At 54.8% G+C, this 25,130-nt stretch overlaps 8 protein-coding genes across 8 annotated transcripts; 4 read left to right on the top strand and 4 right to left on the bottom strand.

Moving 5' to 3' along the window:
* Nucleotides 1-596: 596 nt before the first annotated feature.
* On the bottom strand, nt 597-2,127 carry MONBRDRAFT_33039 (uncharacterized protein). Its single transcript, XM_001747029.1, has 8 exons — nt 2,079-2,127; nt 1,937-1,986; nt 1,750-1,837; nt 1,596-1,646; nt 1,413-1,509; nt 1,196-1,303; nt 919-981; nt 597-820 (listed from the first exon to the last, which is right to left on the bottom strand). The coding sequence occupies exons 3-8, from the start codon at nt 1,809-1,811 to the stop codon at nt 716-718; spliced, it is 486 nt and encodes a 161-aa protein (XP_001747081.1). The 5' UTR covers nt 1,812-1,837; nt 1,937-1,986; nt 2,079-2,127; the 3' UTR covers nt 597-715.
* A 482-nt stretch (nt 2,128-2,609) lies between these two features.
* MONBRDRAFT_37666 (uncharacterized protein) lies at nt 2,610-4,678 on the bottom strand (the record flags this gene model as incomplete). Its single annotated transcript, XM_001747028.1, has 2 exons — nt 2,610-4,277; nt 4,631-4,678. The coding sequence occupies 2 exons, from the start codon at nt 4,676-4,678 to the stop codon at nt 2,610-2,612; spliced, it is 1,716 nt and encodes a 571-aa protein (XP_001747080.1).
* Nucleotides 4,679-5,292: 614 nt separating this feature from the next.
* Nucleotides 5,293-6,701, top strand: MONBRDRAFT_26717 (uncharacterized protein; the record flags this gene model as incomplete). The annotated part of the gene is made up of 3 exons (XM_001747156.1): nt 5,293-5,518; nt 5,780-5,988; nt 6,498-6,701. 3 exons carry the CDS (start codon nt 5,293-5,295, stop codon nt 6,699-6,701), a joined length of 639 nt encoding a protein of 212 aa, XP_001747208.1.
* An 854-nt stretch (nt 6,702-7,555) lies between these two features.
* MONBRDRAFT_37665 (uncharacterized protein) lies at nt 7,556-8,648 on the top strand (the record flags this gene model as incomplete). The annotated part of the gene is made up of 2 exons (XM_001747155.1): nt 7,556-8,338; nt 8,466-8,648. 2 exons carry the CDS (start codon nt 7,556-7,558, stop codon nt 8,529-8,531), a joined length of 849 nt encoding a protein of 282 aa, XP_001747207.1. The 3' UTR covers nt 8,532-8,648.
* A 582-nt stretch (nt 8,649-9,230) lies between these two features.
* Nucleotides 9,231-14,854, bottom strand: MONBRDRAFT_26716 (uncharacterized protein; the record flags this gene model as incomplete). The annotated part of the gene is made up of 21 exons (XM_001747027.1): nt 9,231-9,362; nt 9,452-9,670; nt 9,823-9,915; nt 10,009-10,123; nt 10,250-10,389; nt 10,496-11,296; nt 11,405-11,605; nt 11,695-11,835; nt 11,945-12,076; nt 12,179-12,283; nt 12,397-12,433; nt 12,825-12,878; nt 12,990-13,069; nt 13,147-13,194; nt 13,341-13,401; nt 13,492-13,606; nt 13,696-13,808; nt 13,911-14,047; nt 14,164-14,204; nt 14,469-14,557; nt 14,787-14,854. The coding sequence occupies 21 exons, from the start codon at nt 14,852-14,854 to the stop codon at nt 9,231-9,233; spliced, it is 2,922 nt and encodes a 973-aa protein (XP_001747079.1).
* Nucleotides 14,855-16,187: 1,333 nt separating this feature from the next.
* MONBRDRAFT_33037 (uncharacterized protein) lies at nt 16,188-17,851 on the bottom strand. Its single transcript, XM_001747026.1, has 5 exons — nt 17,503-17,851; nt 17,313-17,384; nt 16,803-17,195; nt 16,636-16,695; nt 16,188-16,534 (listed from the first exon to the last, which is right to left on the bottom strand). Exons 1-5 carry the CDS (start codon nt 17,660-17,662, stop codon nt 16,431-16,433), a joined length of 789 nt encoding a protein of 262 aa, XP_001747078.1. The 5' UTR covers nt 17,663-17,851; the 3' UTR covers nt 16,188-16,430.
* Nucleotides 17,852-18,097: 246 nt separating this feature from the next.
* Nucleotides 18,098-20,572, top strand: MONBRDRAFT_37663 (uncharacterized protein; the record flags this gene model as incomplete). Its single annotated transcript, XM_001747154.1, has 3 exons — nt 18,098-18,166; nt 18,299-19,785; nt 20,026-20,572. The coding sequence occupies 3 exons, from the start codon at nt 18,098-18,100 to the stop codon at nt 20,477-20,479; spliced, it is 2,010 nt and encodes a 669-aa protein (XP_001747206.1). The 3' UTR covers nt 20,480-20,572.
* Nucleotides 20,573-21,876: 1,304 nt separating this feature from the next.
* On the top strand, nt 21,877-23,547 carry MONBRDRAFT_26713 (uncharacterized protein; the record flags this gene model as incomplete). Its single annotated transcript, XM_001747153.1, has 2 exons — nt 21,877-21,936; nt 22,075-23,547. 2 exons carry the CDS (start codon nt 21,877-21,879, stop codon nt 23,545-23,547), a joined length of 1,533 nt encoding a protein of 510 aa, XP_001747205.1.
* Between the last annotated feature and the right edge of the window lie 1,583 nt (nt 23,548-25,130).

Genomic DNA, 25,130 nt, shown 5'->3' with positions numbered 1-25,130 from the left:
GTGCATTGAGGCGCACGTATCGCAAGGCCCAGAGACCAGAGCATTTGTTAATTCCATGACTTTGAACGAATCAACCCTGGCACAGGGGCCAGTCCAACGACGCACCATCATCATCACTGTCATCCGAAGCCACGACCGGGTCAGCCTCGGCGGGAGCACGCTTGCCGTCCATGTTGCTGCGTGTTTGTAAATCCACGCAAAGCCGAAACGAAAAAAAGAGGACCGTGCCTACGCCACGACAAGAGCCAACCATAAGATCATCGTTCCACATCACCCCGCCCCCGCCCCCGTGGTCATGGCAGAAGCGCGCTTCCATTCAAGTAGTCCCCACTGCCGTTTCACGTGAGCAGCCGCGCCCACGTCGTTCAACGAACCGATTCACACAAAAATGAAATTTCACTGCGTTCGCTCGCAATAAAAATAGTCTGACAACGCTGAGTTTCAAGGCAATTTTCTGTGATTTTTTGGCGATTTTGACAATCCAGGGACAACTGCGTTCTTTGCAACCCTAAACATCATCAGAGCTGGTTCACTTCAATCCGTGGGTCTCGGCGGTATTCTGCACCGTCGACGAAATTGTTGAAGCTGATGTCAAGAGTGTGTGTCATCAATTGAATTGGTTACCAACGTTTTGCTTTAGAATTAATGAATTACTGCGTGCGAAATGATTGGGAGCTTGCGCAGCCCCCACAGCGGGCACAGGCTGGTTGAAACTCTAGTCCGTGGCCACGTGAATACCACTCTTCTCCAGTTCACGAAGGTAGTGCTCGACGCGACGCTTGTTAAATCCGTGATCCTTGAATGGCAACCAACAAAAGGCCTATCTCACCCGTACATCCAATCCGTCAGGACCAGCGCGAGCACAGTAAGAGAAAGGTTGGGGAGGTGCGGGACCAGAATAGGTCGCATTTGACGCACCGAATTAAGAAGCGGCGCCAGGGGCACGCTCACAGGCACCACGCCTGAAGAAAAGCCCTCCACCTATCGAGGAGACACGGTGAGGAGTGCGAGATGATCAATGGAGAAGAGACACACAAAGCAGAAACAAACAAACAAGTGCCGCAAGCGACTCGACCCAACAGTGCTTAACGTGAGTGTTGGGCAGCCTTGTCTTGTCCTGCACCACTTCTCAAGAAAACAAAACAAAGCCAAAAGCCAACAAAAAAAAAAAAAAAAAACCAAACACAAAACACACCTCAATGCGCAATGTGGTGTCTCCGGTTTTTCGGAGGCGAAACTCGAGCACGTCGAGCCATTCCACCTTGGTGTAGGCGTAAACACGATAGAATGTCGTGCCTTGCTTCTATATTTACCAACCCAACCCATTGACGTTTTCCGACCCATGCTGGATGAGCTGCTGCAAGTCACAAGACAAGCCGCGAAACTCAGATCGCACCTTATGCGGCACAAACCTGAGACGGACGGAGCTGAAACTTGTCTGTGAGAGAACGCGTCGCTGCCTCGAGTGCTGCCATGACCTCATGTGCCTCGTGGCCCGAAATAACTCCACTACCACGTCGAACCGTACAAGCATCATCAGTCAGTAAACGCCCGAGTCTGAAGCGGTTGTACTCGTCCAAGCGAATGCGCCGCACCTGATCTTGTGGCAATGAATGTCACGCAGTTTGGGAATCCACATGGACGGTCTGCCGCAAGCATTGCCAATAACACAAAGTCCCGCTCAGTTTCAGGAGCTCTGTTCAAACAGCTGTTCTGTCGACCGCACGGGCGGGAGCGGGCGCGACTCACCGAAGGTTGACCTGCAGGTCGGACTGCCACTGAGCAAAGATCGTAGGTTCGTAGGCCGCCATGTTGTTGGTTCGTAAAAGCAAGGGATCTGGTCACAGTCAGTAAAGGTGGGTCCTTCTTGTGAGTGTTCTTTGGTGCTCAAACACTGACATCACGAGGCAGGCTGCCAAGTCATCGCAGCACGTACCAGAAGTCGAGGTCCACAGCGCCACCAGGAGAAAAACACCCCCACTCAACCTAGTCCAACAGCAAGACCCAATGTGAGCAGCCCAGTATATGCAAGATACTGGCGCCTGGGTGCGAAAGTACTGGCGGGGTGGGCCACATACAAGAGTAAAAGCCGTTGGTCCAGGGCCACCGAGTGCTGGTATCTTGGCATAATACTCCGCACGCGCCAGAGAGAGGGAATTGGAAAGAAAGACACAGAAGAAGCACAAAATGCTGACAATTCACATCCGTGTTGTTCATGGATGCAAAAATTGGCTGATGCCTGGTCTGCTTAGGCCTCGTCTTTAGGAGACGCTGGCGATTGTGCAAGCGTGCAAAAGGAGCAAGAGGAGCGAGATTGAAGAATGGGGAAGAGGCCCTTTCTATCTAGTTTGCCGTCAATTTTAGTCAAAGGGTTGAAGGGGAAAAAAAATACAAGGAACAGGGGAGGAATCTAGAGCAGCCGAGTCGTAGCAGCGAGTTGGAAAAAAAAAAAAAAATAATAAGAGGTGCCAGCGTTTGGGCCAACAATCCTGCATGGTTGGGCTAAATCGGGTGGATATTAGCGTTGAGTCGTCATGGAATTTGTCTTGTCAGTTTATGCTTGATGACAATCAGACAGGTAGCGAGAGAGGTCATCAAGCCGATCTCACTCATGAGGTGGCAGCGACGTTGGGCATGAGACGAGCAATCATCTCGTCCTGCTCATCGGTCGCGTCACCCTGTTCAGGTGCAAGCGGGGACATCTGCGCGTCACTGCGTCGCGGCTTGCGTACAACGGGAGAAAAGTCCATGTCAAGAAAGGCCTGTGTCGCGCCAGGCTGGGCGTGCGTGGTCGCAGTTGTAGTTGTGGTGACGTTTGGTCCTGGACTGCCAGTCGACCTGTGGTTGCCTGTTTCAGCTTGAGCAGGGGTGTTGGACTCTGCTGCAGGCGGGGCGGGGAGCGCAAACTCTGGAGCGTCAGAAGGAATGGGTGAAACTCGGCCCACATCTTCGGCCGTGAGGCTCAGGTTGCTGCCTCGAAAGCTCGTGCGCTTGAGTAGAGGGGGAGGCGGTGGGGCCTCCTCCTCCTCCTCCTCCTCCTCCTCCTCCTCCTCCTCTTCTTTTGGTATTTGAGCGTCAGGGTCTGCTTGCCCCGCTCGTTGTTCTGTTGCTGCTGTTGCATCTTCTTGCGAGGCCACGGTGGTCACATCGCTAGTCACGGCTTCAATGGACCTGCTCGGGCCCACGGAATTAGTATTCAGGTTTTCTTGCCTGGGCGGGCGTGGTGCTGGGCTCGTCGACAGCATAGCATTGGGTTGTTCCTCAACCTTGGTTGCAACATCGGATGCTTTGCTGGGTTTCGAATCGCTTGCCTGAGTTTGTGTGGTCGAGGTGTCTCCGGATGTTGCTGCCGTGGTCACAATGGTGCTTGAAGACGGTTGCTCAGGTTGAGCAGCTACAGCCTTGTCCTTGAGAGAGTCACGCAGAGCCGAGTATGACGCGGAGCGAGGAGGGCGCGGCGGTTGCGTGGCCGAATCATGATCTGGTGCACCGGGGTCTTGTTCAGGTGGTGATGGCTTGGGTGCCTGGGTTTGGGGTTGCGATGAGGTCGGTGCCGATGCCAGAGTCGAGGGCAGGTCAGCAGTTTGAGGGTGGGCATCGGTCTTCGCTAACATGGCATCCAGCTCCGTCCAGCTAGCGGCGGCCTGGGTCTCGCTGAGAATGTCAAAGACACGGGCAGGCCCTGATGTCGCGGGAGAGCTTGATTCCGTGTGCGGTTGGTCCTCGCTCTTTGCCTCGTCAACCTCTGTGGCCGCGTCAAGATCGGCGGCCAAAATGATCGCCTGCACACCCGAGAGCGTCACGGGTGGCGACTGTGCAAGCGATTTGGCTTCCATCAAGTCCTCTTCCTTGTGCTCCAGGCTCATGTCGGTTGCCTTGGCGGGCCGTTCAGGTTGGCGGTTGGAGGTGGCTGCGGGGGTAGAGGACTTTGAAGGTGCGGTCGTTTTGGAGCCAGCCCCTGGGGGGTGAGGCGACTTGTTGGAATCAGAAGCCTTGTTCACGGGGCGGCTGGAAGCTTCCTTTTTGGTAGCCAACGTTGTTCGGTGACTGTTGGTATTTGAGGGGCTGGGCGAACGGGCCTCTGGTTCGTCGGTCCGCATTTCTGGGAGCTGGCTGCGGGACTTGACACGCAACGAGGCAGCGCGGAAGCTCATTTGCCGCCGTGGAGGTTTGGCCGGGGGGAGCCGGCTGTTGGCGACGGCCAGGGATACCAGTTCAGTCAACTCGGTCTCCAGGCGTTGCACGCGCGTGTTTAATGTTTCCAGGCGCTTTTGAAGCTATTGAACAAAGCCATTGTGTCAATTAGCTTGCCAATGACAACTAGAACAGGAGGTTCAGGGGCAAAGCTGGCAAAGCGGCAAGCCATCCACACCTGGTGCTGATGGCCCACTTGGAGATCATGTTTTAGATCGGCCAGTTTCTGTGCAGAGAAATGGAGTGTCAACAGACGAAGCGCATGCGCACACGTGAGGACACAAGGGTGTGCATGCATCGCGGCTCGTGCTGCCATCCACTCGATGATAGGCCACACTTGGCGTAGAACCCCAGGCCCCTCCTCAAAGACATTTGTTGGACAAGTCAAACACAACCACAGGCAAGAGAGGCGCTGGCGGGAAGGCCCAGAACTGACCTTTAGGGACGGCTGCAGCTGAGCGCGCAGCGGGCCGCGCCGACTCATCGTGGCGTCGACGCTCCAACGCCTCTCCACACGTCAATAATAACCGGATCGTCGCGTAAGAAGAGAGATCAAATGTAGCAAAGCACTGCCTTCTATATGTTCCACATCTCTCAATGCCCTCCGTATCCTGCTGGCACTGCCACTTGCCGCAGGCCTCGTCGCCGTTTTTTTTTTCCTTGAAAATCGAAAGTGCTTCCAATTTTTTTTCTCTCTCTCTCTCTCTCGTTTTTTTTTTTTTTCATCAAATCCCGCCCAGTTTTTGGTCTCTCAGTCTCCAAAGCAGACTGGTGTTGGGGTCAAGTGTATTGTCAGATTTTCGATGGTCATCTAAATTTAGATCGGGGATACGCCCAACTTGGCGCCCGATGCTTGTGCTTGTGTGCGTCGAGCAGCGTTGACTGCTCGTAAACCATTCTGCTGGTGTTGCTCGTGTGGGTCAAAGCAGAAGGACGAGATGGTTGAGAAGAGGTTTGAGGTGCAGGCGCTTCATGGGCATTTCCGACGGTGCATCGGCCAGCATCGGCAGGAATCGCCCTCTGCATTCAACGGCTTGACAATTATTGCTTGTTGGCGATTGTTGACGGCGTGGGGGCTGATTTGGCTGTCAGTGCACGATGCAGCGTGTCTGGTTTCGTGGGCGGCGCACCGCCATCTCCCGGAATAACGCGCGTACCTATCAGATGGGCATGGGTCGTACCGAGTATCATCATTGTCATTGTCCTAGGTGTAGCCTAAGCCCCTACAACAAGGCAGCCGTCAAGACCAAGGGCTACTATAGCCAGCGCCGCGATGGTCAGCGTGATACCATCCGCCAGGGTCTGGCCGACTACGAGGACGAGCGTAGTGAATGAATGTCGTGCATGCCGAGGGTGTTGTATTTGTACCTGTTCCTTTTGTTTTCTTGCTGCTGAGCAGACTTGTGTGTTTCTGAGTTTCAATTGTCGCTGCTCATCACATTGCCAAACACCAAATTGAGGACCAAATCGAGACCAGATCCAGGACCAAATCAAGGGAGCAAATCAAGAGCCAAATTCGGGAACCAAATTTGAAAATTCGAGAGCTGCCTTTCCTTCTCACGCCGGCTGACATTGATCTGCGCAGGCTTGCCAACGCATCGAACGCAGCACCTGACAGACGGCAGGTCGACAAGACAAACAAACAAACATAGAGGGATCGAAAGAGGTGTTGAGAGGTCAAGCGAGAGAGGACGGGAGAGAGAGAGGTCAACAGAGATGTTAGGAGGTCAAGAGAGTTCAAGAGAGAGAGAGAGAGAGAGAGAGAGGTCAAGAGAGATCAAGAGGGATCAAGAGGTCGACGAGAGGCCGAGAGAGGTGTCGAGAGATCAAGAGGTCGACGAGAGGCCGAGAGAGGTGTCGAGAGATCAAGAGGGATCAAGAGGTCGACGAGAGGCCGAGAGAGGTGTCGAGAGATCAAGAGGTCGACGAGAGGCCGAGAGGTCGACGAGAACTTCCCCATACGAGCAGCCCGCGTCTCTTGGTCTCGCAGTCTCCAAGCAGACTAGCGATCATCTAAATTTAGATCCAAATCGATTGAGCCAAATTTGGCGCTGGTTAGCAGGGATATGGTCGAGGCGTCGGCGCGTGATGGGCAGTTTCTTACGGCGCAGCGAGCTTTCGGCATCGGCAGGAGATCTCTCCCTCTCCGCCTCTTTCCCTCTCCGCCTCTTTCCCTCTCCGCCTCCCTCTCCAAGTTCACCTCGTTCTCTATTCGCGATCGGACAGCCGATTGCTGGTGATTGTCGGCGGCGAGCGAGTCGGATTTTTCGGTCACAATGCACCGCGTCTTGTTTCGCGGGCAGCGCACCGCCAGCTCCCATGTGCGTGTGCGAACCGTCAAGACTCAACGCATCGAGTACCATCATTGCCAGTGCCCCTGGTGCGCCCTGACTCCCTTCAACAAGGCGGCCGCCAAGACCAAGGGCCGCTACCGCAAGCGCCGCGAGGGCCAGCGCGACGCCATTTGCCAGGGACTTGTCGATTACGAGGACGAACACAACGGATAAACGGCATGCCCGCATTGGGCTCTTTCCCGTCGTTCCTTCTTATCTTTGCTGCTGAGCAGTCTTGTGTGTGCGTGCGTGTTCTGACTTTCGATTCTCTTGTTCATACTAAACACGCCTGTTATACATCAAATTGAGGACCAGATTCGAATTGCTCCGCCGCTCCGCTGTGCCTTCTTGTCATGCGTCGAGGATGATGGGACGACAAAAGAAATGGCCTCCTTCTCCCCGATCTCGCAGTCTATACCTTCCCCGCTGCCATCACCCGCTGCCACCACAGCCAGCCAATTAACATAGCAGGTGTCATGCTGCTCCTCTGCTCCTAAGCCCGAACAAATAATCTGACAATTGATGCTCTCTTCATTTCAAATCCACGTGACACACACACACACACAACGAAATAAAAAAAAAAAAAAACCATTTCTGCGGCACCTGCACACTCGATACACCTGACGGCGTCGTGATCGTGTGGTCGTGCTGGCGGCCGTGTGCCTGTGAACCTGTCTGTGTGGCCGTGGGTTTGTTTTTGTGGTCCTGTTTGATAACGCATCAGCTGGGGCTGCGAGGGGACATTCCCGCGCGTGCGCGCTCAATCGCGGCTCATTCATGCCAGCTTGGGCAGGTCATTTCGAGACCACCCTGTGTGTGTGTGTGTGGGCGGCGTCATGACATCACGCAAGCAAAGCAGTGGCCCAGCTCGCGCAGAACACGTCCCTCAGTCAAAAAGGGGCCCGGCAGCACGCTCCAAGCGTTCCGCCCGCCGCCGCTGGCGCAAGACAGTCGACCGCGTCGCCCAACAAGCCCGCGGTGACGTTGGTAGTCAAGCTTCCTTGCGTGCACTTGCTGACCAATGCACCATGGGCAATCGAGCCCCTAGCCTCTTTCGCCCCTCCGAAACCTGGCTGGCCGCGCGCGGAGTTCTTCAAGACTTGACAAAGACCAAGTCACCTCCCAACAACAGAGTGCCCAAGTCCCACATTAGTCCGGATTCACGTCAAAGCGCTTCTCTGCTTCAGCACAGCTCTTCAAACTCAACTGCCGTCTCAGAAGCGGCATCCCATGCCCCCCCACGCGTACCGGAGCGCAGCCCCGAGGCCGAGCAAATGTTGCATCAGCTCTTGGCACAGCTGGGCTCCTTCCAAGCCCTGCAAGCCTTTGAACAGCAAATTGACCGCCCCCTCTATGCCCTTGATTGCGAGATGGTGACGGTGCGTGGCAAAGGCGGTGCCATGAAGTCGGCCCTGGGACGCATTTCCATCATCAACGCGACCGGACAAGTTGTCATTGATGAGTTTGTGCGGCCCCAGCAACCAATTGTCAGTTACAACACCCGGTGGAGTGGCATTCGCAAACGTGATCTTGTCGACGCCACGCCCTTTCCCAAAGTGCGCGACCGCCTCCGAACGATCCTGAAAAATGCTCGCGTGGTTGGCCACGCCGTCAGCAACGACTTTCGAGCCATGAACCTCACTTCCAAAGAACTAAACGCGCTCGTCTACGACACGTCCGCCTCGTCCACCCTCAAAATCGCCGCCCTTGGCGAGAATGACGGCAACGCCGTCTCTCTGAAACGCCTCTCAAAGTACCTCCTGCACCGTACCATTCAGGAGAAGCAGCACTGCAGTCTCATTGACGCACGCGTATGTTGTCGCAGAGCGCTGCCCATGCTTTTTTTTTTTTTTGGTGCAAATCACACAGAGTCATACTCGCCCGGACCCTTGTCTGACCTCACATGCATGCCCTCATGCTCAACTTTGCCACCCTTAGGTCACCCTGGAACTGTATCAATACGACGTCAACCTGTGGCGCTCACATCAGCGACTGCGTAGCTAGCTCAAGCGGACTGAATTGAGGGTCTACATGAGCACGTGTTGCAGCCAGATAGTTAGACGATCCGATCCGATCCGATGCGCCGCGAAAGCGTGTGCCTTCTTAATCGACAAAGTGAACCTTAACTCCTTGCGCGCTGTCCTCGCTGCCAGCGCCATGCAACCACCTACCCGGCCTTTGACCAGCACCTCCTCTTGATGTGATCATTGGAGTGCAAGGAAGCTTCGCCACCTGCAGATCAATTGTCTGGATTGGGGCATTCCCTGTTCATCCCATCAAAACAACATTCCTCAAGACGCATCACGAGACGCGCCCTTTTGGGAAGGCACAAAAGGCACAAAAGGCACATTACTGGGGAGGGTGCTTAACGCCTGTTCGAATTCATCGGGCAAACCAGCTTATGACTGGCCCAGTCACCCGTCTGTCACACCAGTACACCACATCACAATGAGCGCTTGGCTGTCAAAGTGGCAACCATCACAGGCCCTGCAGGAAGTTCGATACAAACCTGGCATGCTCGGCTGCAATAATACGCAAGACCACATGGACACTTGGACAGGACAACCCCGCCATTGTTATCGCCGTGGCGCAGGCCGCAACGCGAGCAGCAATGCGAGTACCTGAGACACACACACACACACATGGACAACACGGAATTAGCAAGGATGTGGTCATGTGCACAACTAATGGGTACCTCGACGGCTACCCCAGGAGCTCATAACGGGGTGTGATATCGCACATTTCCAATCGCTTGCCGATAACGGCATTGGCCGAAGCCTCAGGGAGGTCGATGGGCTGGCAGCCATCGGCATCCCGCATATCCGTACGAGCACCCTGCATTCCGACACGGCACAAATGGCAGTCACGGTCAAGGGTTTGCCCCTGCGTCATTTTTGTGGTGAGCGACAAAGCATGAGCCTGACCTTATCCAACAGCAGTTTAACCAAATGCACAATCTGGTGCTTAACAGCCCAGTGTAGAGGGCAGTTGCCTCGCACGTCTTGTGTGTTGGGTGAGGCACCTTGCAGCAGCAGCTCCTTGGCTGCTTCCACATGCCGTTGGCGTAGGGCGATTCCCAAAGCAGTCTCCCGCTGCTGATTCGTCTTCTCCAGCAAGGCGCTAGTGCTCATGATAAGCAAATCCTACCAGCATCCATTTTGAGATCAACGTCATCACGATTGAACAAACACACACATACAACACTGCTGAAGGAAGGAGGAAAATAGATCAAAGGATCAAGAGATCAAGAGATCAAGAGAAACAGCCAGAGCCACGCAAAAAAAGAGCATCATACCTTATAGCAAGGGATCGGCGGAATCGCTTCTAAAGCCAGCATCAAGGGCGTGTTGCCGTCGGCGTCGCCCAGCACAAGTGTATTGGGAGAAATCTACAGCACCAACAGACCAAGCCGGGTTATCACAGCAGTAAGAACTACAAAGGGATAGATCACGCCTGTCCGACACGCGGCTCCTTGACGCACCGTGTTCAACGCCGTCAACACAGAGGCTTGCTCATGCTTGACGGCCACATGTGCACAGGTGAAGCCTTTGTTATTGCGCACAGCCAGCCAATTGTCTCGCATGCTGTCTCGCGTGCTGCCAGAAAAGGAAAGGAAGGGGCGAAAAGCACATTCCAGACGGCAAGGGGGTCAGGTTGGAGAAGGAGACCTCGATTTTGTTCTTTGTGTGAGCTCAAAAACACTCTCTGATGAGTCGACTGACCTGGAACGATCGACTTCCTCAAAAGCCGCAACAAAACCATATTGAGCGGCTACGTGTAGGCACGTATTCCCGTCGTGGTCCTTGGCTGCTACCTCCGCCCCAGAGTGGACCAAGATGCGCAACGCATCAACCAGTTTGCGCTATCCCAACACAAAGTGGGCACACATGTTTGTAGCATGAGCATCTCTCTTCACAAAGGCACTGGCAGGCAGCGCACTTGGTGGTAGAAGCGAGCAATAGACAAACCTTGCAAGCCAAGTGTGCCAGCGTCTGGCCCTTGTGGTTGCTTTGTGTCAGATCACAAGCCTTGTCTACTGCATTCTGAAGAGCAGTAGGGTCATTCAAAATATCCTCAAGCTCTTCAAAGGTGTAATTATCATCATCCAGTCCAGCCATGAGCGGCGGTCCATCCAAAGCCGGCGGCGCGGAATCAAACTCGGACAAGTCCCACACGCCTTTAGCCATATCTTTCGGGCTCGCATCAGATTGGCCCCAAGCAGAGGCAGCCATTGAATCTGGGCCGAGGCCATGAAGCTGTTGATTGCCAGTATTCAGCGGGGGTAGGGCGGCCAGACTGTCCAAAGGCCCGGGAACATCATCATCCAACATGCTGCGCATGGTTTGTTCTACATTCCACTCCAAGGGGTCGTCGTCGAAATCAAAAGACACTGGCACATCATGACTGATTGCGGGCCAAACTACTCGATCACGAGGGTGCCATGTTGGTTCTGCAAGGCTCGGGTCGGTTGATCGTGGTGCGCGCGACTGGCTTTCTGTCGACGCAGCTGCCCCCGAGTGTCGAGCTCGCGCCGCTTGTACGAAATCTGTCCCAAGCAGAGTCTCCACTTCGCGGATAAACTTGACGTCCGTGGTTTGGTCAGCATAGTGCAGAATTGTACGACCAGCCGAATCTCGCAAGGTCAAAGTTCCACGTGTAAGGTCTCGCACAAACTTGAGGACATCCAAGTCGCCGCTGATGGCAGCACGGTGAACCAGAGCCACGCCTTGCCCATCAGTGGCATTCACATCAGCTCCTGAGGAGGCAAGCTGTAGTCATCAGAGCCCGAGGGCAGCATGATGAGAAACTCGTAACGACGCGCAATCAAGAGCGTGTAGGCAGCGCAGTCATGAGCAGCCCCGAGGGGCACGACTCACCAGGGCGACGGTAGACCAGTGGCAGTGCAGTGCAGCCAGGTGCAGCGGCGTCCACTTGTCAAGATCGCGCGCGTCAATATTGGCGTTCTCCTTGATGAGTCGCAACACAATCTCGTCCTTTTGAGACAGTGCCGCCACGTGCAGCGCGGTCTGGCCGCCCTTGTCCTGCGCGTTGACGTATGCTCCAGCCTTGAGCGCCGGCTATTTCCCGCAAACAGTCATTAGCAATCACACTGGTGCACGAAAGAAACGAACACCACATGGTACGGTACCGGCAACGCGCGTCTGACCTCCAACTGCTTCACCGGGGCGCCGCGCTCAATCAAGAAGACCAAGACGGGTGCTGGCAAGGCCAGATCATTGACACTGACATTTGCCAGCTGCAAACGTGAAGCATCATCCTGGGTGAAGCGACCGGTTGCTTGTACTTGCTGTCATCATCGGCATACAGTCAAGGCCGGAAACATGATGGGTCAGTCACGTCGAGGTCACGGGACGCACGAGCGGCTATCTCCAGCAACGTCGACGAGGGCAACGGACCTGCGTGATCTGGCTCAACACTTGAGTTCGGGACGCGGAATCAACGACGGGCGGGCTCTGTGTTTGCAGGCTTGGCTTGGGTTCAATTACGGTCGCATTCGACACTGCAGAAACCTTCTCACCAGTGGTGCGCTACAGCCGACAGAAGGAGCCAGTGTATGAGATGCAAATGCGCAAATACCCGTTCGATGGTAACAGTCAGGCGGAGTCAGATGCAGAGGTTTATTCACGAACATTGACAGCGAGATTGATCCCAACGTGCTTGTGCTCATGATCCAACTTGACCTCGAAAATAAGAGCATTTTTCTGCAAGCCCAGCTGATTACCAGAGTGTTGCAGCTAGGACAAACGCCGTGCAGTGCCAGTGAGAGCCAGGCGTTAAGAGCGGGAGAAGGGTCCTCGGGATTTGAGCCCACGGTGCTAAAGCCGTGGGCACTTGAATATCAACCAACCTCGACGATGAGGCAGCGTTGTAAGGCAGCATACTCCCTATGAACGCCAATATTGATATAGGGTCGATATTCCTGCTCTGAATTAGGGCGAAATTCAAGCTGATGACAATCCGAGCCTGTGTGGGGATCGAGCATCCAGCTGCGCAGGATTTTCCACTAGACCGAAAGACACGCCCACGGAATGTTGCGAGTGTCAGAAAAGTGGATCCGAAAGGAACGGGGGAGAGGGCATCTCAAACAAAAACGTGCGCTTCGATACTCACGCCCTGCCGTTCGGGGTGAAGCAGGGCAAAGCGGTTCAGCCGCCATGGCTCAGAGGCCGCGATGCTAGAAGGGGGTCGTTGACAAGCGTGGACAACAACGATCATCAGCTACCGCGACGAGAGGATAGCAGGAAGGACAGTCAGCCACGCTCGAGAACGACGAACCGAATATTCCAAACAACAGGTTTGGTGCCAGCAACAGCCGAGCGCGGCACCGGCCTTTGAAGAGAGAAAGGAGACGAGCATCGTGATTGTTGAAGCAATGGTAAATGGTTGGCCAAACAACGGCCAAAAAGCAACAAGTGGCAGCGAAAGGGATGTTTCACTTACTGGATGGCCGGGTTGTAAATGGGCGCGACAGATTCGACAATCACGTCATCCATAATTCTATCATGGAAGTCGCGAGCCAACTATACAGATGCGCGTGAGACGGCATGCTCACGTGCTGTCACAGGAAGGAGATGGTTCCATGGGTCAAGTGGCATACCAATGGAAGAGGCACAGGGGGGCGGTGCATCGGCTTGATGTCTTCAAGCTGTTCACGCAACAACACGGCACAAGAAAGCGAGCAGCAAGAGTGAGAAATCGTGCAACGCCAGTGAAAACTCGTGCAATGCCAGTGCCACACGGCCTCTCTAGCGCCGGGGGCGGGTCTTTAAAGTACAGGTTTCCCTGACTAACCTTGCCCGCAGCGCCACAGCCGTGACACACTTCACGATGCGCATAGTTGGGGCGGTGGCATCTGGAATTAAAAGAAAGAGGGATAAAAAGAAAGGGATGAGTTGTGTGTTGTAAGCAGGTACGAGCTGAAGAGAAGCTTGAGGCATCTTACCTCTCACAAGTCCAAGCAGGGTCATATTTGTTGTTTTCAAGACTTGCTTCGTAGGGCTGGGACGTTTGATTGTTGTTACGCTTCTGCTTTAGCAGCTTGTTCCACTCGGCTTGTTCTACGCGACGCAAAAGCAAAAGAAGCAAGGGATGAGGCTGCCTGAAGAAGTGGGCAGGTGGCTGCCTCCACCATGTGGTTGGAACAGACCTTGTGCGCCGTGCGCAAAGGTGCAACTCTTGCCACGGGGACAGTTTGGATAGTCGTGGCACATTTTGTACAAGCCATAGGCCGGAACCACCCGAGGTTTGGGTCGGCAGTGTCTATGAAGTTTTTGCCCAGAAAGGGTTAGATGGTGTTCGAATCTGATCAGAGAGGCAAAGCTTAAAGGCCGCACAGGGCCAAGAACGAAATGCAGCGCTTACTGAGCGGCACCAGGCGTGTTTGACAGCTGAATGGTCAAAACGCCGTTTTGTACGTCGCACATGACAACTTCCGGAACTTCACGCAACAAGTCGGCAAGCTTCTGAAAGTGAGAACCATAAAGACGAACGCTAAAGTTCTACGTGTCAAAGCGAGCAATGTGAGAAAAGCGAAGAGTGAATCAAGACAGCTGCAAAGTCCAAGAGATACAAGTGATTGCACACGGGCAAATCCACCTGGCCGATTTGGACTGACCTCATCAAATTTAAGCTTCCACAAGCGTGGAAAGTTGGCGCCTAGTGTTACAAGCACCGGGAGAAGTCAGGTCGAAGAAGAAAGGGAAAAAAAAAAAAAAAAAAAAATCCAAGAGGAAAACAGAGAAGAGCAAGAGAGGAAGAGACCAAGAGAGAGAGAGAGAAAACGAGCAGATAGCATTCATAATGTCGCATCAGCTGGAGTGGCGGCGCTGATTCTCAAATGCACTCAAGGTTTGGCGTAGATGGCAGCGCGCAAATGCATCAACGGGAGGGGGCGCTGGTTGAGCAGGACGCATCACACACCGTTGATTGTCTCATTGGGCTTGATGAGCCGACGCAGCTTATTGCTCAAGTCACTGAGCGGGCGGCAAGGAGCGTTGGCGGCCATGCCCCTGGTAAAAGTTGATTAATGCAGATACACGGGGGTGCATTTGACAATTACATCCACTGTGCGCCTGGGCCGGGCAACCAGGAAGATGTTATGAGGATGATAAAAAAAAAAAAAATCCCCCTCCCCCCCCCCCATTTTCAGGCCTCTTTCGTTGTCTGTGGCCGTGGCCATGACACAGCGGCGGCGGCGGCGGCAGCGGCTCTGGATGAGGCCGGGGGCAGGCGACGTACCGCAAGTCGATGCTTGACTTCTCACTCGCCACCTCACACTTTGCGATCCGATACAAGCAACTGAACATGCTCTTTAGGAAAAAGAGGGCAAGGTCGGACTAGTGCTCAGGGTGAGAGGATCGCATGAGTCGAGGAAACATCCGAGAGGAGATGAGTGAAGCCAGAGAGAGATCAACGTAGAGAAGCTGGGTGTTAAGAGATGGTAGCAGGGAACACACAAAGTTCAGAGATGCGTTGAAAGCAAGCACCCAACGTGAGAGGCATGTAGTAATCGGCATTTGATGGAGGGGAAAAAAAACCGACAAAATGTCAGATAACGCTTATCAACTTGGCAAAAACCTGAATAGCTTGTGAGGAGATTTTGAGGCTGAGCTGATACAGTTTTTCGCAGGGTGACACCTTTTTGACTGGGCAGGATGGCACTCGCGATGCTCCGCGCGACATTGGCAGCGACGACCCGACAGGCAGCGCCGGCTCTCTGGTCTGGTGCCGCTGGGTCCCTGGCGACGGTGCCACGATTGAGCGTGGGCAGCGCTGCTCCTGTGCTTCGCCCCATGCAAATGCAACAGGTACTTGATTCGAGCTCGTAGCTAGGTGTGCCGCTCTCGCCTCTTCAAGGTCCAGCTCGCTCATCTTGGGCCCCGTCGTGCGCCGGCACGTTTGCACAGTCGTTGGCGCTCGCGGCTACGCGTCAATACAAGGTCCGCTCAGCGGTCAAGCGTCTTTGTAGCGACTGTCAGGTGCGCTTTGAGCTTCGCGTCCTCCGGGGCCTTTCGAGAATCATGCACCATTGCCACGTGTCCACCCCGTCGCTGCGTCCCCCCGATGCTTTGAAAGTTGCCCGCCGCGTTGCTTCACCGATTGGGTTTGGGTTGCCTGCAGGTGGTCCGGCGCAAGGGCCGCTTGTACGTTGTGTGTAAGAAGCACCCACGTCACAAGCAACGCCAAGGCTAAGGCACATGCTTGGCCCCTGAGCTCTTCCGTTTTCTGTGGCGGGCCGTTGCCTGGCACCGCTGTCGCGGAGTTGACCTTTCAGACCCGTGGCCTGTGAGTCAGCACCCGGCCTGCAGTTTGGTCGCAACTTGAAGGTCCGAGCTTATTCCAGTTAGAGGAACGAGCACTGCCGTTGTCAGCCATGCGTGGCTTTGACCGATTAACCCCTGTTCCGTGAACATGGTGGTGCACGCCGTTCTTTCGCCAGGCCGGCCATTATTTTCCCGGTGTCCTTGTCATCCTTCTTCCGCTTGCCCCCGTATACCTTGTCCTTTGGTCCTTGTTTTTGATCATGTATTGTGATTGTCGACTCCCGCCCCCTTCAGATTGTTGTCGTCTCATCGAGTCAATGTTGCCCCTTTGTGGACGGGAAGCAAATGTTGCCACAAACCACTTCCTCTAAGCCAATTTTTTTTTTTCCAATTTTCACTCTTTGCATGCTCGTATAATGCCTTTGCGGTTGGTTCCAGCACGCTGCCGCATCAAGCACATGCTTTTGGCCCGAAGGGTCATGGCCAGGTCAGGCCACGGTGGGGTGGCGCGTTGGTGATCTACTCTACTACAGCCATATCGGAACATGGCCGCTGCTGCCTGGATTGAGCAAAGGGCCCGCCTCGCTACAGCTCCTTGCAGCACGTCGTAGCTGATGAACTACTTTCGGGCTGCTCGGGTAGAGCCATGGGTCTTGAGCGTCGCCAACTTTTGCACTTGCTCGGTTCCCAGCGAGCGGTGCACTGGAGGGAGGGCTCGGCCTGCTACAGATTCAAGCCAACAAGGATGGTGCAGTCAGAGAACCATGTTTCGCGGTGGGTGTCATAATGACGGACAGGGCCAGCTTGCGTGGCAGCGTGCATACCAGCCGGGCCGTGCACAAGGCCACTGTCAGATGAAGTCTTGCGCATGGGTTTGCGAGAGCCTAGCGAGAAGCAGCCAGGTGCAAGTCAAACCACCAGAGGCTTGAGTCGTCGAACCTTTGGGAAGGGGTGCACCAGCAATATGTCGAGGCTGTAGCATGAGGCATACCTTGGAAGCCGCTGCCATTCATGGAAACGAGTGTGTCGAGGATGCGGCGCTTTCGCTCCTGCAGCTCGTTGTCCGTCCGCGCGGGGCCTGGGCGGCGCCGACGCGTGGACTGGCTGCCATGAGGGCCTCGAGGGCCATTCATCTGCGTGTGGCTGGCCAGCGGCGGACCCATTTGACTTTGCATCTGACTCTGCATCTGGCTCTGCTGCTGGCGGAGGGCTTGGATATGCTCCAGGGCCACCGCGACTTGGTTGCGCGACTCGAAGAGCTGGGCCTCCATCTGTGCGTGGTCCCTGCGCAGATCATCATAATCAAGCTCCAGCAGCTGGGCTTCTTCCTGGGCAAAGTGCAGTTGCTTGGTCAACTGGGCATTCTCAGCTCGCAGCTCATCAACTATGCAAGCGGCCGAGTGGGATTGCCACGGCGTTGGCAGGGGCAAAAGGTCAGCAAAGCCCGGGGGCAATCATGTCTGGTTGAGGTGCACGAGGCCAAGTCATAAGAGTCACGCACTCATGCTCTGGACGCGTGCAGAAGGGCTGTTGGTGGTACTGGTGTGGGTGACGATGAGCTTGAATTTGAGGTCTGAGCACAACATCAGCCAGCAGCCAGCCGCATCAGCCAATCCCTAAACGTGCGGGCATGCGCACCCAACGCCACGGAAAGACCTCAGAACAGTTGGGGACGGGGCAGACAGGCACACCTTTGTTCTCCGCCTTGAGACGCTCTAATTCGGCCTGTAGAGCGCGGAGGCTTTTCTGAAATTCCTCTTGAAGGAAAGTGGTGGCCCCGCGATCGCGCGCAAGAACACGGGCCGCACCTCGGCTGCGAACATTTCGCATCGGCAGAGCTGCGCTTGCCATGACGACGCCACAATATTGCAGCAGCAGCTCAACAATTGCTTCGAAGTCTCAATGGAAGACAACCACCCACCGTGAACAGCCACAGCACCAACAACTACAAACACGACGATGCCACAAAGGCAAGGAGAAGCCGAGACCGGCACCAGACGGCAGCCGCAGCTGAGCTCGCCCAATTTCTTTCCAAACAACACCCAAACAACAGAAAAAACAAAAAGAGAGAGAGAGAAGAGAGAGAGAGAGAGAGAGCAAACACTTCGATTGACAACAGCGCCTTACAACACACGTTGGCAACAAGTCTCAAATTGTCATCATTTATGCTGACTATGGACGTGAAAGATCTTTTCAAAGAAGAAGAGAAGCTTGGTCCCGGCACACCGGGTGCCAGCCATTTGAAGTGATCAACCTCGGCCCGGGAGACAGTGCCAACCATCAGAAATGGCGGGGTCGTCGTCGTCTCCCTCCATCTCCACGCAGCTGGACGTCTTGGCTGCCCTTGTGGAGCAGGTACGGTTTGCAGGTAGACAGTCCAGATGTTGACTCACTTGCCTCAGCCCCTCACTTGCTTCAGCTGCCCCCCGTTCAGCTTTCACTCAAAGCCTTGTCATTTCGCCTTGCGCCCTTTCTCTCGCCGTCCAGTTTGACAGCATCAATCTGAAGACAAGGTCGTTACCCAAGTTTGTCATGGAGTGCAAGCGCCAGAACAGCACCGCCTTCACCATTAAGATCGACATTACGAAGAGCTTGGTGGCGTACCCCAACCCGATTAGCGAAGAGACAAGGATTCCACCCGCCATGGCTGTCGCAGAGCTGTTAGAAGCAGCTGACATGTTTGATTTCATCAGTGCTGATGAAACACCATTGAGTCTGACCCCACCCCAGCGTCAGCTGCGCGACATACTTCTGAAACATGCCTGGACCACCCTGTATTGCGGCTCAAGCAACGGTGGTGCAGGCCGCCTAGTGCAGGGTTGCAAAGGCGTGGCCAAGACGACCACGTTCATGATGGTGCAGGGCATCCTCAGCACCCTCTTACCCAATGAGAACCTCGTCTTTTTTGCCTCTTTACGCGCGCAGTCCAACGTCTTTGAAACCTTTGCCAAGGCCTATGCTCAGCGTCGACGATTGGATGAAGCCCCGCTTTGGCAGTCCTTTGAGGACATCAAGGCCGTTTGTGGTTCGAGGAACAAATTTCTTGCCTACGTCGACGAGTATCACGTGACGTATACTCGAGACGACCAGTGGCGCGAGACAGCATGTACAGTCGGACAGAGTGCTGCTTTTGGTGCCTTTGCGTTGACGGGGGATGTACCGTATCTCCGTGCGCTGGCCTTTGGCAAAGCTTCCGTGGAGGATGTGAAGGAGAACTTTCCTTTCTACACCACAACACCCAACCTCAATGACACGCGCTACACCGTGGTCGAGATGGAGCCCTGTACGACTCGCGAAACCGTGCAAGAATTGGCGACCATCCTCGGGGTATCATCGGCAGCTGAGCTCTGCGGATACAGTGGTGTTGGATGGCTCAACTTTCTCGCCATGATGACTGGAGGCTTGACTTGCCACATGGCACAAGTCGCGAAGGATGTCCGGCAGCACTGCAGTACGCTGCGATGTCGTTTCATGGACAGATTACGCGATGAAACGTTTCGGAGAGAGCTTGTGGAGGTGGCCGAGAAGGCTGGTGAGCTTGGCCCGGTTTTACAGCTCGCAAATAGCGGCAATTGGCTGGATCTACCTCTACAAGATCAAGTCAATCAACTCCGAGAAATGCCCTCTTCATTGACAGCAGCCCTCGACGCCGTGCCTGAACTTGACATTGACTTGGACACAAAATTATCGGATGTGGACAAGCATTTGGGAAACCCTGACTATGCGTCGTTGCTGCAAGACCTTGGGCACGAGCTGCTGAACAAGACTGGAGAAGGCGAGGTGAATGCGCTGGTGAAGGATCCCTTTGCGCTGATGACAAAGGTTGACGCTGCCAACTTACTCACGAAATACGGGGCGCGCATGCTCTACGGGGCCAGCGACTCGGGTGCGATCCGATATGACGGCACCAACATCAGCTTTGGCACGCCGTTGCTTGCTCAGCGCATGCTCGATCACGATGGTGCTCTTCCCCGGTGATTCTGACCGCTGATGCGTCGCTATCTCCGTTACCTGACACAGTCTGGGATCAAGGCCGAGGTGGTGGTGCGTGCATGTCTTGCTCAGAAGTTGAAGTATGATTGTGATGAGGAGGACAATCATTGCATCAATCACGACGCGCCCACAAAGGACGCTCACCGTACCTGGGTGATGAAGACACCGTGCAACGGTGTGCTGGCATGGAACGAGTTGAAAGCATTCCGCTTAATGGTCAGGGAGGCGCCTGATACACGCGGTTGTGATGCCGTGTGGTTCACCGTGAACGGCAGTGAGCTTACCGTTCATCGGTGCCAGGTCAAGCTGGGGTACAACAGTGGCAACCCAGTCGCGCCGTCAAAAGTACGCGAGTGGTCCAAATTATTGGTGGGACACACGGCCCGCAGAGGTGCCATTCCTTTTGACAATGAGGCTCGTCTGGCATTTGAAAAGACCTTGCGCAAGACGTCAAACAACGACGACATCAGCGTTAGGGTACACTGTTATCTCATCATGACAAGACCACTGGCCTCTCCTGCAAATTTGGCCCAGGAACTCAAAGAGGAGCTGAGTACAGCCCATCTGACCTTTGATCTGTGGCATCATGAGAAATGCTTGTCTGATCTCTGGCCCAGAGAAGTACAAGCCTGGGCCAAACAGAACGACTTGAAGGCTTACTATCGACCAGAATAACGCGTTTTGTGTGGGGGCTCTTGTGTTGAGTGGATGTTCATACTATGTTCATGCTCGAAGAATTGTTGATAGCCCAATTGATACATGCCACGTTTTCCTCTCGAAACACTTTCTCCTGGCATCAGCTTCAAGAGTCTTTTCGACAATGCAGAATGGAGCCCGCAAAATGCCACCGAACCTCACGGAATGAACCAGCTCTGATGACGACGATCTGATGCATCATTTATTGTTATGATTATTGATCATGCAAAGAATGTGTCAAGCTCCCGTGGACACCCGTCCACGACGTGTGGAGGCAGGTGGGGGTGCTCAATGCGTGGGAGAATGGATTCACAGAACGCAATTGAACGTACAACCGCAAGTTCGTCAGGCCCATAAACACTTTCTAAAACCCCGCCGAGTCAAGTATGCGTGAGGGGGCATTGTCCCAGATCAGAACAATGTTCTTGGTACCAACTATGCTTCTCTTCCAGAATATCTGTAGTGGCCACAAGCCACTCCTAGTATCAGTACCTCCTTCAGCCAACGCAACATCGTCGTGCGGTCTGCCCAGGCACGACGCTGGCTAAAGTACATCCTCGTGTTACCGTTATCACGTGGGTCATAGACCAAAACACCGTGGGTGCTGAGGCTTGCCGATGAGTGTGAGGGCCACCTTCAGAGCATCCGCGATCGTCCACAAATCTACAACAACGTATGGAAACTTGGTCACCGTCACAAGATGCCGCTTTCGCATTTTTCTCCTCCGAGGGTACATGCCCCCGGCCCCGCACCTGTGCCTCGCGAACTGCCTTCAAGAGCGGCAAGCTACAAAGCGCCGAGGCGTCGTAAGGTAAGCGCGCGACGAAAAATCAAGTGGCGCGCGGTGGTCACTTGGTAAGTGGCCCTTCCCTCAGCAACAATTGGGTTCGTGTACACACACACACACACACACACACACACACACACGCACACACACACACACACACACACACACACACACACACACACACACACACACACACACACACACACACACACACACACACACACACACACACAATGCTATGGGACTTCCCAAAACCCTTAGAAAGCTGCTTGTAACAAGCTTGGATCAGCAGCTTTGTACGAAGCACATGAGTGATGTAAAAAAGCAAAATGCCTGTTAACTTGATTTTGTCAGACTCAAGAAATAGCGGCTACTCGTCACACACCACAGTTTCTTGTATCTCGTGTTGAGCCGTTAGAGCGCTGTGGGCGGTGGGCGGCGACGGTGGCGGCGACGGTGGTGGTGGTGGTGGTGGTGGTAAAGAAGCAAGTCTTCTTCCTCGTGTGAATTGATCAGGGCGCGTGTGGAGGCACGTTTGTGCTGCACGCAAACACACGTGGGCGCTTCTTGTTTGGCTGAGATCGCCACAATGGTGGAGCAGCGCCTGGGCATTGCCATGCTGCTGTTGGGCACCCTAACGCTGAGCTCGGTATGGTATCTTCAGTACACGGTCTTGCAAACACGATCAGCCGATACTCGCGGCAGTGAATTTGATGCTGTTGGGGCTGCAACCGGGGCTGCAACCGGGGCTGATGACATACCACGCGCGCTGCGCCAACTTCGCGAGGAGCTACGCAGCGACTTGCAGGGCCTGAGGGCCGATGTTCAGAGCGTGAGGCGCAGCGCCGCCCCTCAACAGCCTTTGCACGCTGGCGCTGAAAATGGGGTCAAGACCGGGCTTGTGGTCAACCCGCCGCGCCTCGCTCGGGACTCGCCACGCCTTACCTCAGATGCCGGTCTGACGAACATCTTTGCGACAGAGGGTTCCCAGATCCGCTCCGTGTTTCGTGCCGTCGAAGATTGTGTCAAGTTGACCCCTGACGGCCGCGTGCTGCTGCTGGCCTGCGGTACCACCGTCAATGAGAATGCCTATTTGACAGCCAAGGGACAGATTCGCTTGGTTAAGCAGTCGGTTTGCCTCGAAGCCAACATCCAAGAACACCGCATCAGCACCAAGCCGTGCGAAGCCGATTCCAAAGCACAGCAATGGCGCCTGGAGGCCCCCGCCCCACATCGCGCAGGGCTGCTCCGTAGCCAGGCCAACCCCAGTCTTTGCTTGTCGCCGCACATGAATAATATCCGACTAACGCCCTGTGGTAACAACTGCCAAGACTTTTGGATGCCCGTCCCCGATGCAGACCCTCCCTCACAGGCGCCCATGGAGGAGCCAACTCAGAGCCTGCTGGCGCAGTACAACGCTGCGGTCCGTGCTGCTGGCGTTCGAGTCGCCTGCTTTGTCATCACGCACCCAGGCAATCACGACACCAAAGCTCGCATGATCAATGCCACTTGGGGCCAGCGCTGCAATGAGCTCGTCTTTGTTACTACTCAGCCGGCCCCCGGTCTCAATGCAGCCATCATGCACATTGACGAGCCGGATGATCGCAAGTTCTTGCGAACCAAGGGCAAATTTGCCTACATGCACATGTACGAACACTACTTGGACCGCGCCGACTGGTTTGTGCGCGCTGACGATGACACCTACATTGTCATGGAGAATCTGAAGGAGTATGTGGAGACCATGTCCCCGGACCACCTCGTCGCACTCGGTCGCCGCTTCTTTAACATGGGCGATCGCAACTCACCTTTCAACGCCGGTGGCCCCGGCGTTGTCGTGAGCCGAGCTGCACTCAAGCGCCTGGGCGACCGCACTCGCGAGGGGCTGGAATGGACGCCACCGGCTTTTGGTCAAGGTGATGATCTGCAAGCTGGACAAACCTTCACGGCCATCGGTGTCGAGGTCCTGGACACACGTGGACCAGATGGCAAGCATCGTTTCCACCCACTGCACGTTGCTATTGAACGTCAGGGCCGAGCCCCTAAACCCGGCTCCACGTACTGGTTTGACCAGTTTTCCAAGGACACGCAGCCCATGGAGCGCTGCTGCGTTGAGAACTGGGTGGGTAGCCACTACACCAAGCCTCACGAAATGCTGGCTTGGGACGCCATGGAGACGAGCGGCTGTACAAACAACCCCGCCTACGTGCCCCATCTTCGACTGCCGCACTCGCTAGCCAAGGCCGTGCGCAAGCACGCCTAGCTCCATCATGGCTGCCCGCACTCTTTAACGTGCCAGCAAAAGACGCGTTGAAGCAGCGGCCCTCAAAAGTTCATGACCTTTTCTTTTTTTTCTTTTTGTTTATTTGACTGGACCTTCACACACACTATTCGAGCTCAGCCTGTGCAAGCCGCCCTGCCTATTTATTGCGCCTTTGCTCTAGCCACCTGCATCGTCGAGCTTTCTGTGGTTATGCGACGTTCTCTGAATTTATGAGCCATCAACTACTACCACCAGCATATCCATTCACAGGTCCATTCAATTATTGAAGCTCTTGAGAAAGCTTTTGTTTTTCTTGTGGTGACCCACTGCTGTTCATTTTTGGGGTTCCTAACTTGCTTGAGCTCTAACCCTGTGCTGTTGGCTTTGTCGCCGTGCGCAGAACAGACGGTGAGCAGGCGATGAGCTATAACCATCTGGTCAAGGACGCAGAGATGCGGGCTGTCTAGACGCGGTCGTCATTGGTACGTGGGCTGGTTTCAACATGATCAATTTTCGAGTCAACTTAGAATGCTCCCTCTTGGGCATCGGGTCTGGACTCGTGAACAACTCGCGATTGACCCTTGCCAGAGATCCTTGGTGGAGCAGATTTTGCTATTCATAAACAGGCGGCGCATGTAGACAGTTCTGGTCACACGAGGGCGGAAAGTACAAAACGGTTAGCTTTTTACGGCGCCCGGCTGGGCAAGATCTTTTCGTCGATCACCTCGGGGTGGGGCGCGATTGAACCCAAGATGTCGGGGCGCTGTCCTTCTCGAACGACACTGCTGCGCTCGATACCAGGCAGAGAGTCGGCACGGTTGCCGGCCAGGGTCTCTGAAATGTCGCCGGGGATGTGAAAGTTGCTCTGGGCAAAGTATCTGTCGTACTGTCACAGACACACGCGATTGTGGTGGAAGTGTTAGAAGAGTCGTTCGGATGAAGGAAGCATCAGGGGCGGGAGAGGAAGAGAGAGGGAGAAAGAGGTAGGGATAGAGGGGGAGGGGGAGAGAGCAGGCAGCCGCGCCTTGAGCATGCGCCAACAGCAAATGTTGTCACTTACAACAAAATAGCCCACCAAGCCCATGGCACCAAGGGTGGCAAGGTTCGCCAGGGTGTTGCTGCGTGCAGTTTGCGTGCTCTTCGCGCGCATGCCCGCGGGGACGCGGCTACAGGCAACACGCATCGTCGAGGCACGCAACATGGTACTGGCGATGGCTGATGAGCTGATGCCAGATTGTTAATCAGATCAAGTTGAGGTCACTGGCGTCTTGAGGACGACAGTGCGGCGTTTTCGAAACTTGGAGCCCTTTGAAAACAAGCGCTGGCAAAGGTAAAAAATGACACATCAGTGAGCCATGCTCCACCCTATGCTCGAGTCTTCCCCCGCTTGGTCCCTTTGGCTTCCAAGGGCCGTGTAGCTCAAAGCAAGAAGTATCCTTACTCGGGGCCCGCGATGAAGGGAACATGGGTAATCACCATCACTTGGAAACGCCATGGCATTTTCTGCGTGCACCCTCACTTTGGCTTGACATGTGAATTCTTCCTGCAGCTGCTGATGTGTATCCCAAGGTCCCCCTGTTCAG

Source organism: Monosiga brevicollis, genomic scaffold, assembly GCF_000002865.3.
Source record: "Monosiga brevicollis MX1 MONBRscaffold_15 genomic scaffold, whole genome shotgun sequence".
NCBI lineage: Eukaryota > Choanoflagellata > Craspedida > Salpingoecidae > Monosiga > Monosiga brevicollis.
Note: the sequence above shows the minus strand (reverse complement) of the source record. Positions and strands in the feature narration are given on the sequence as shown.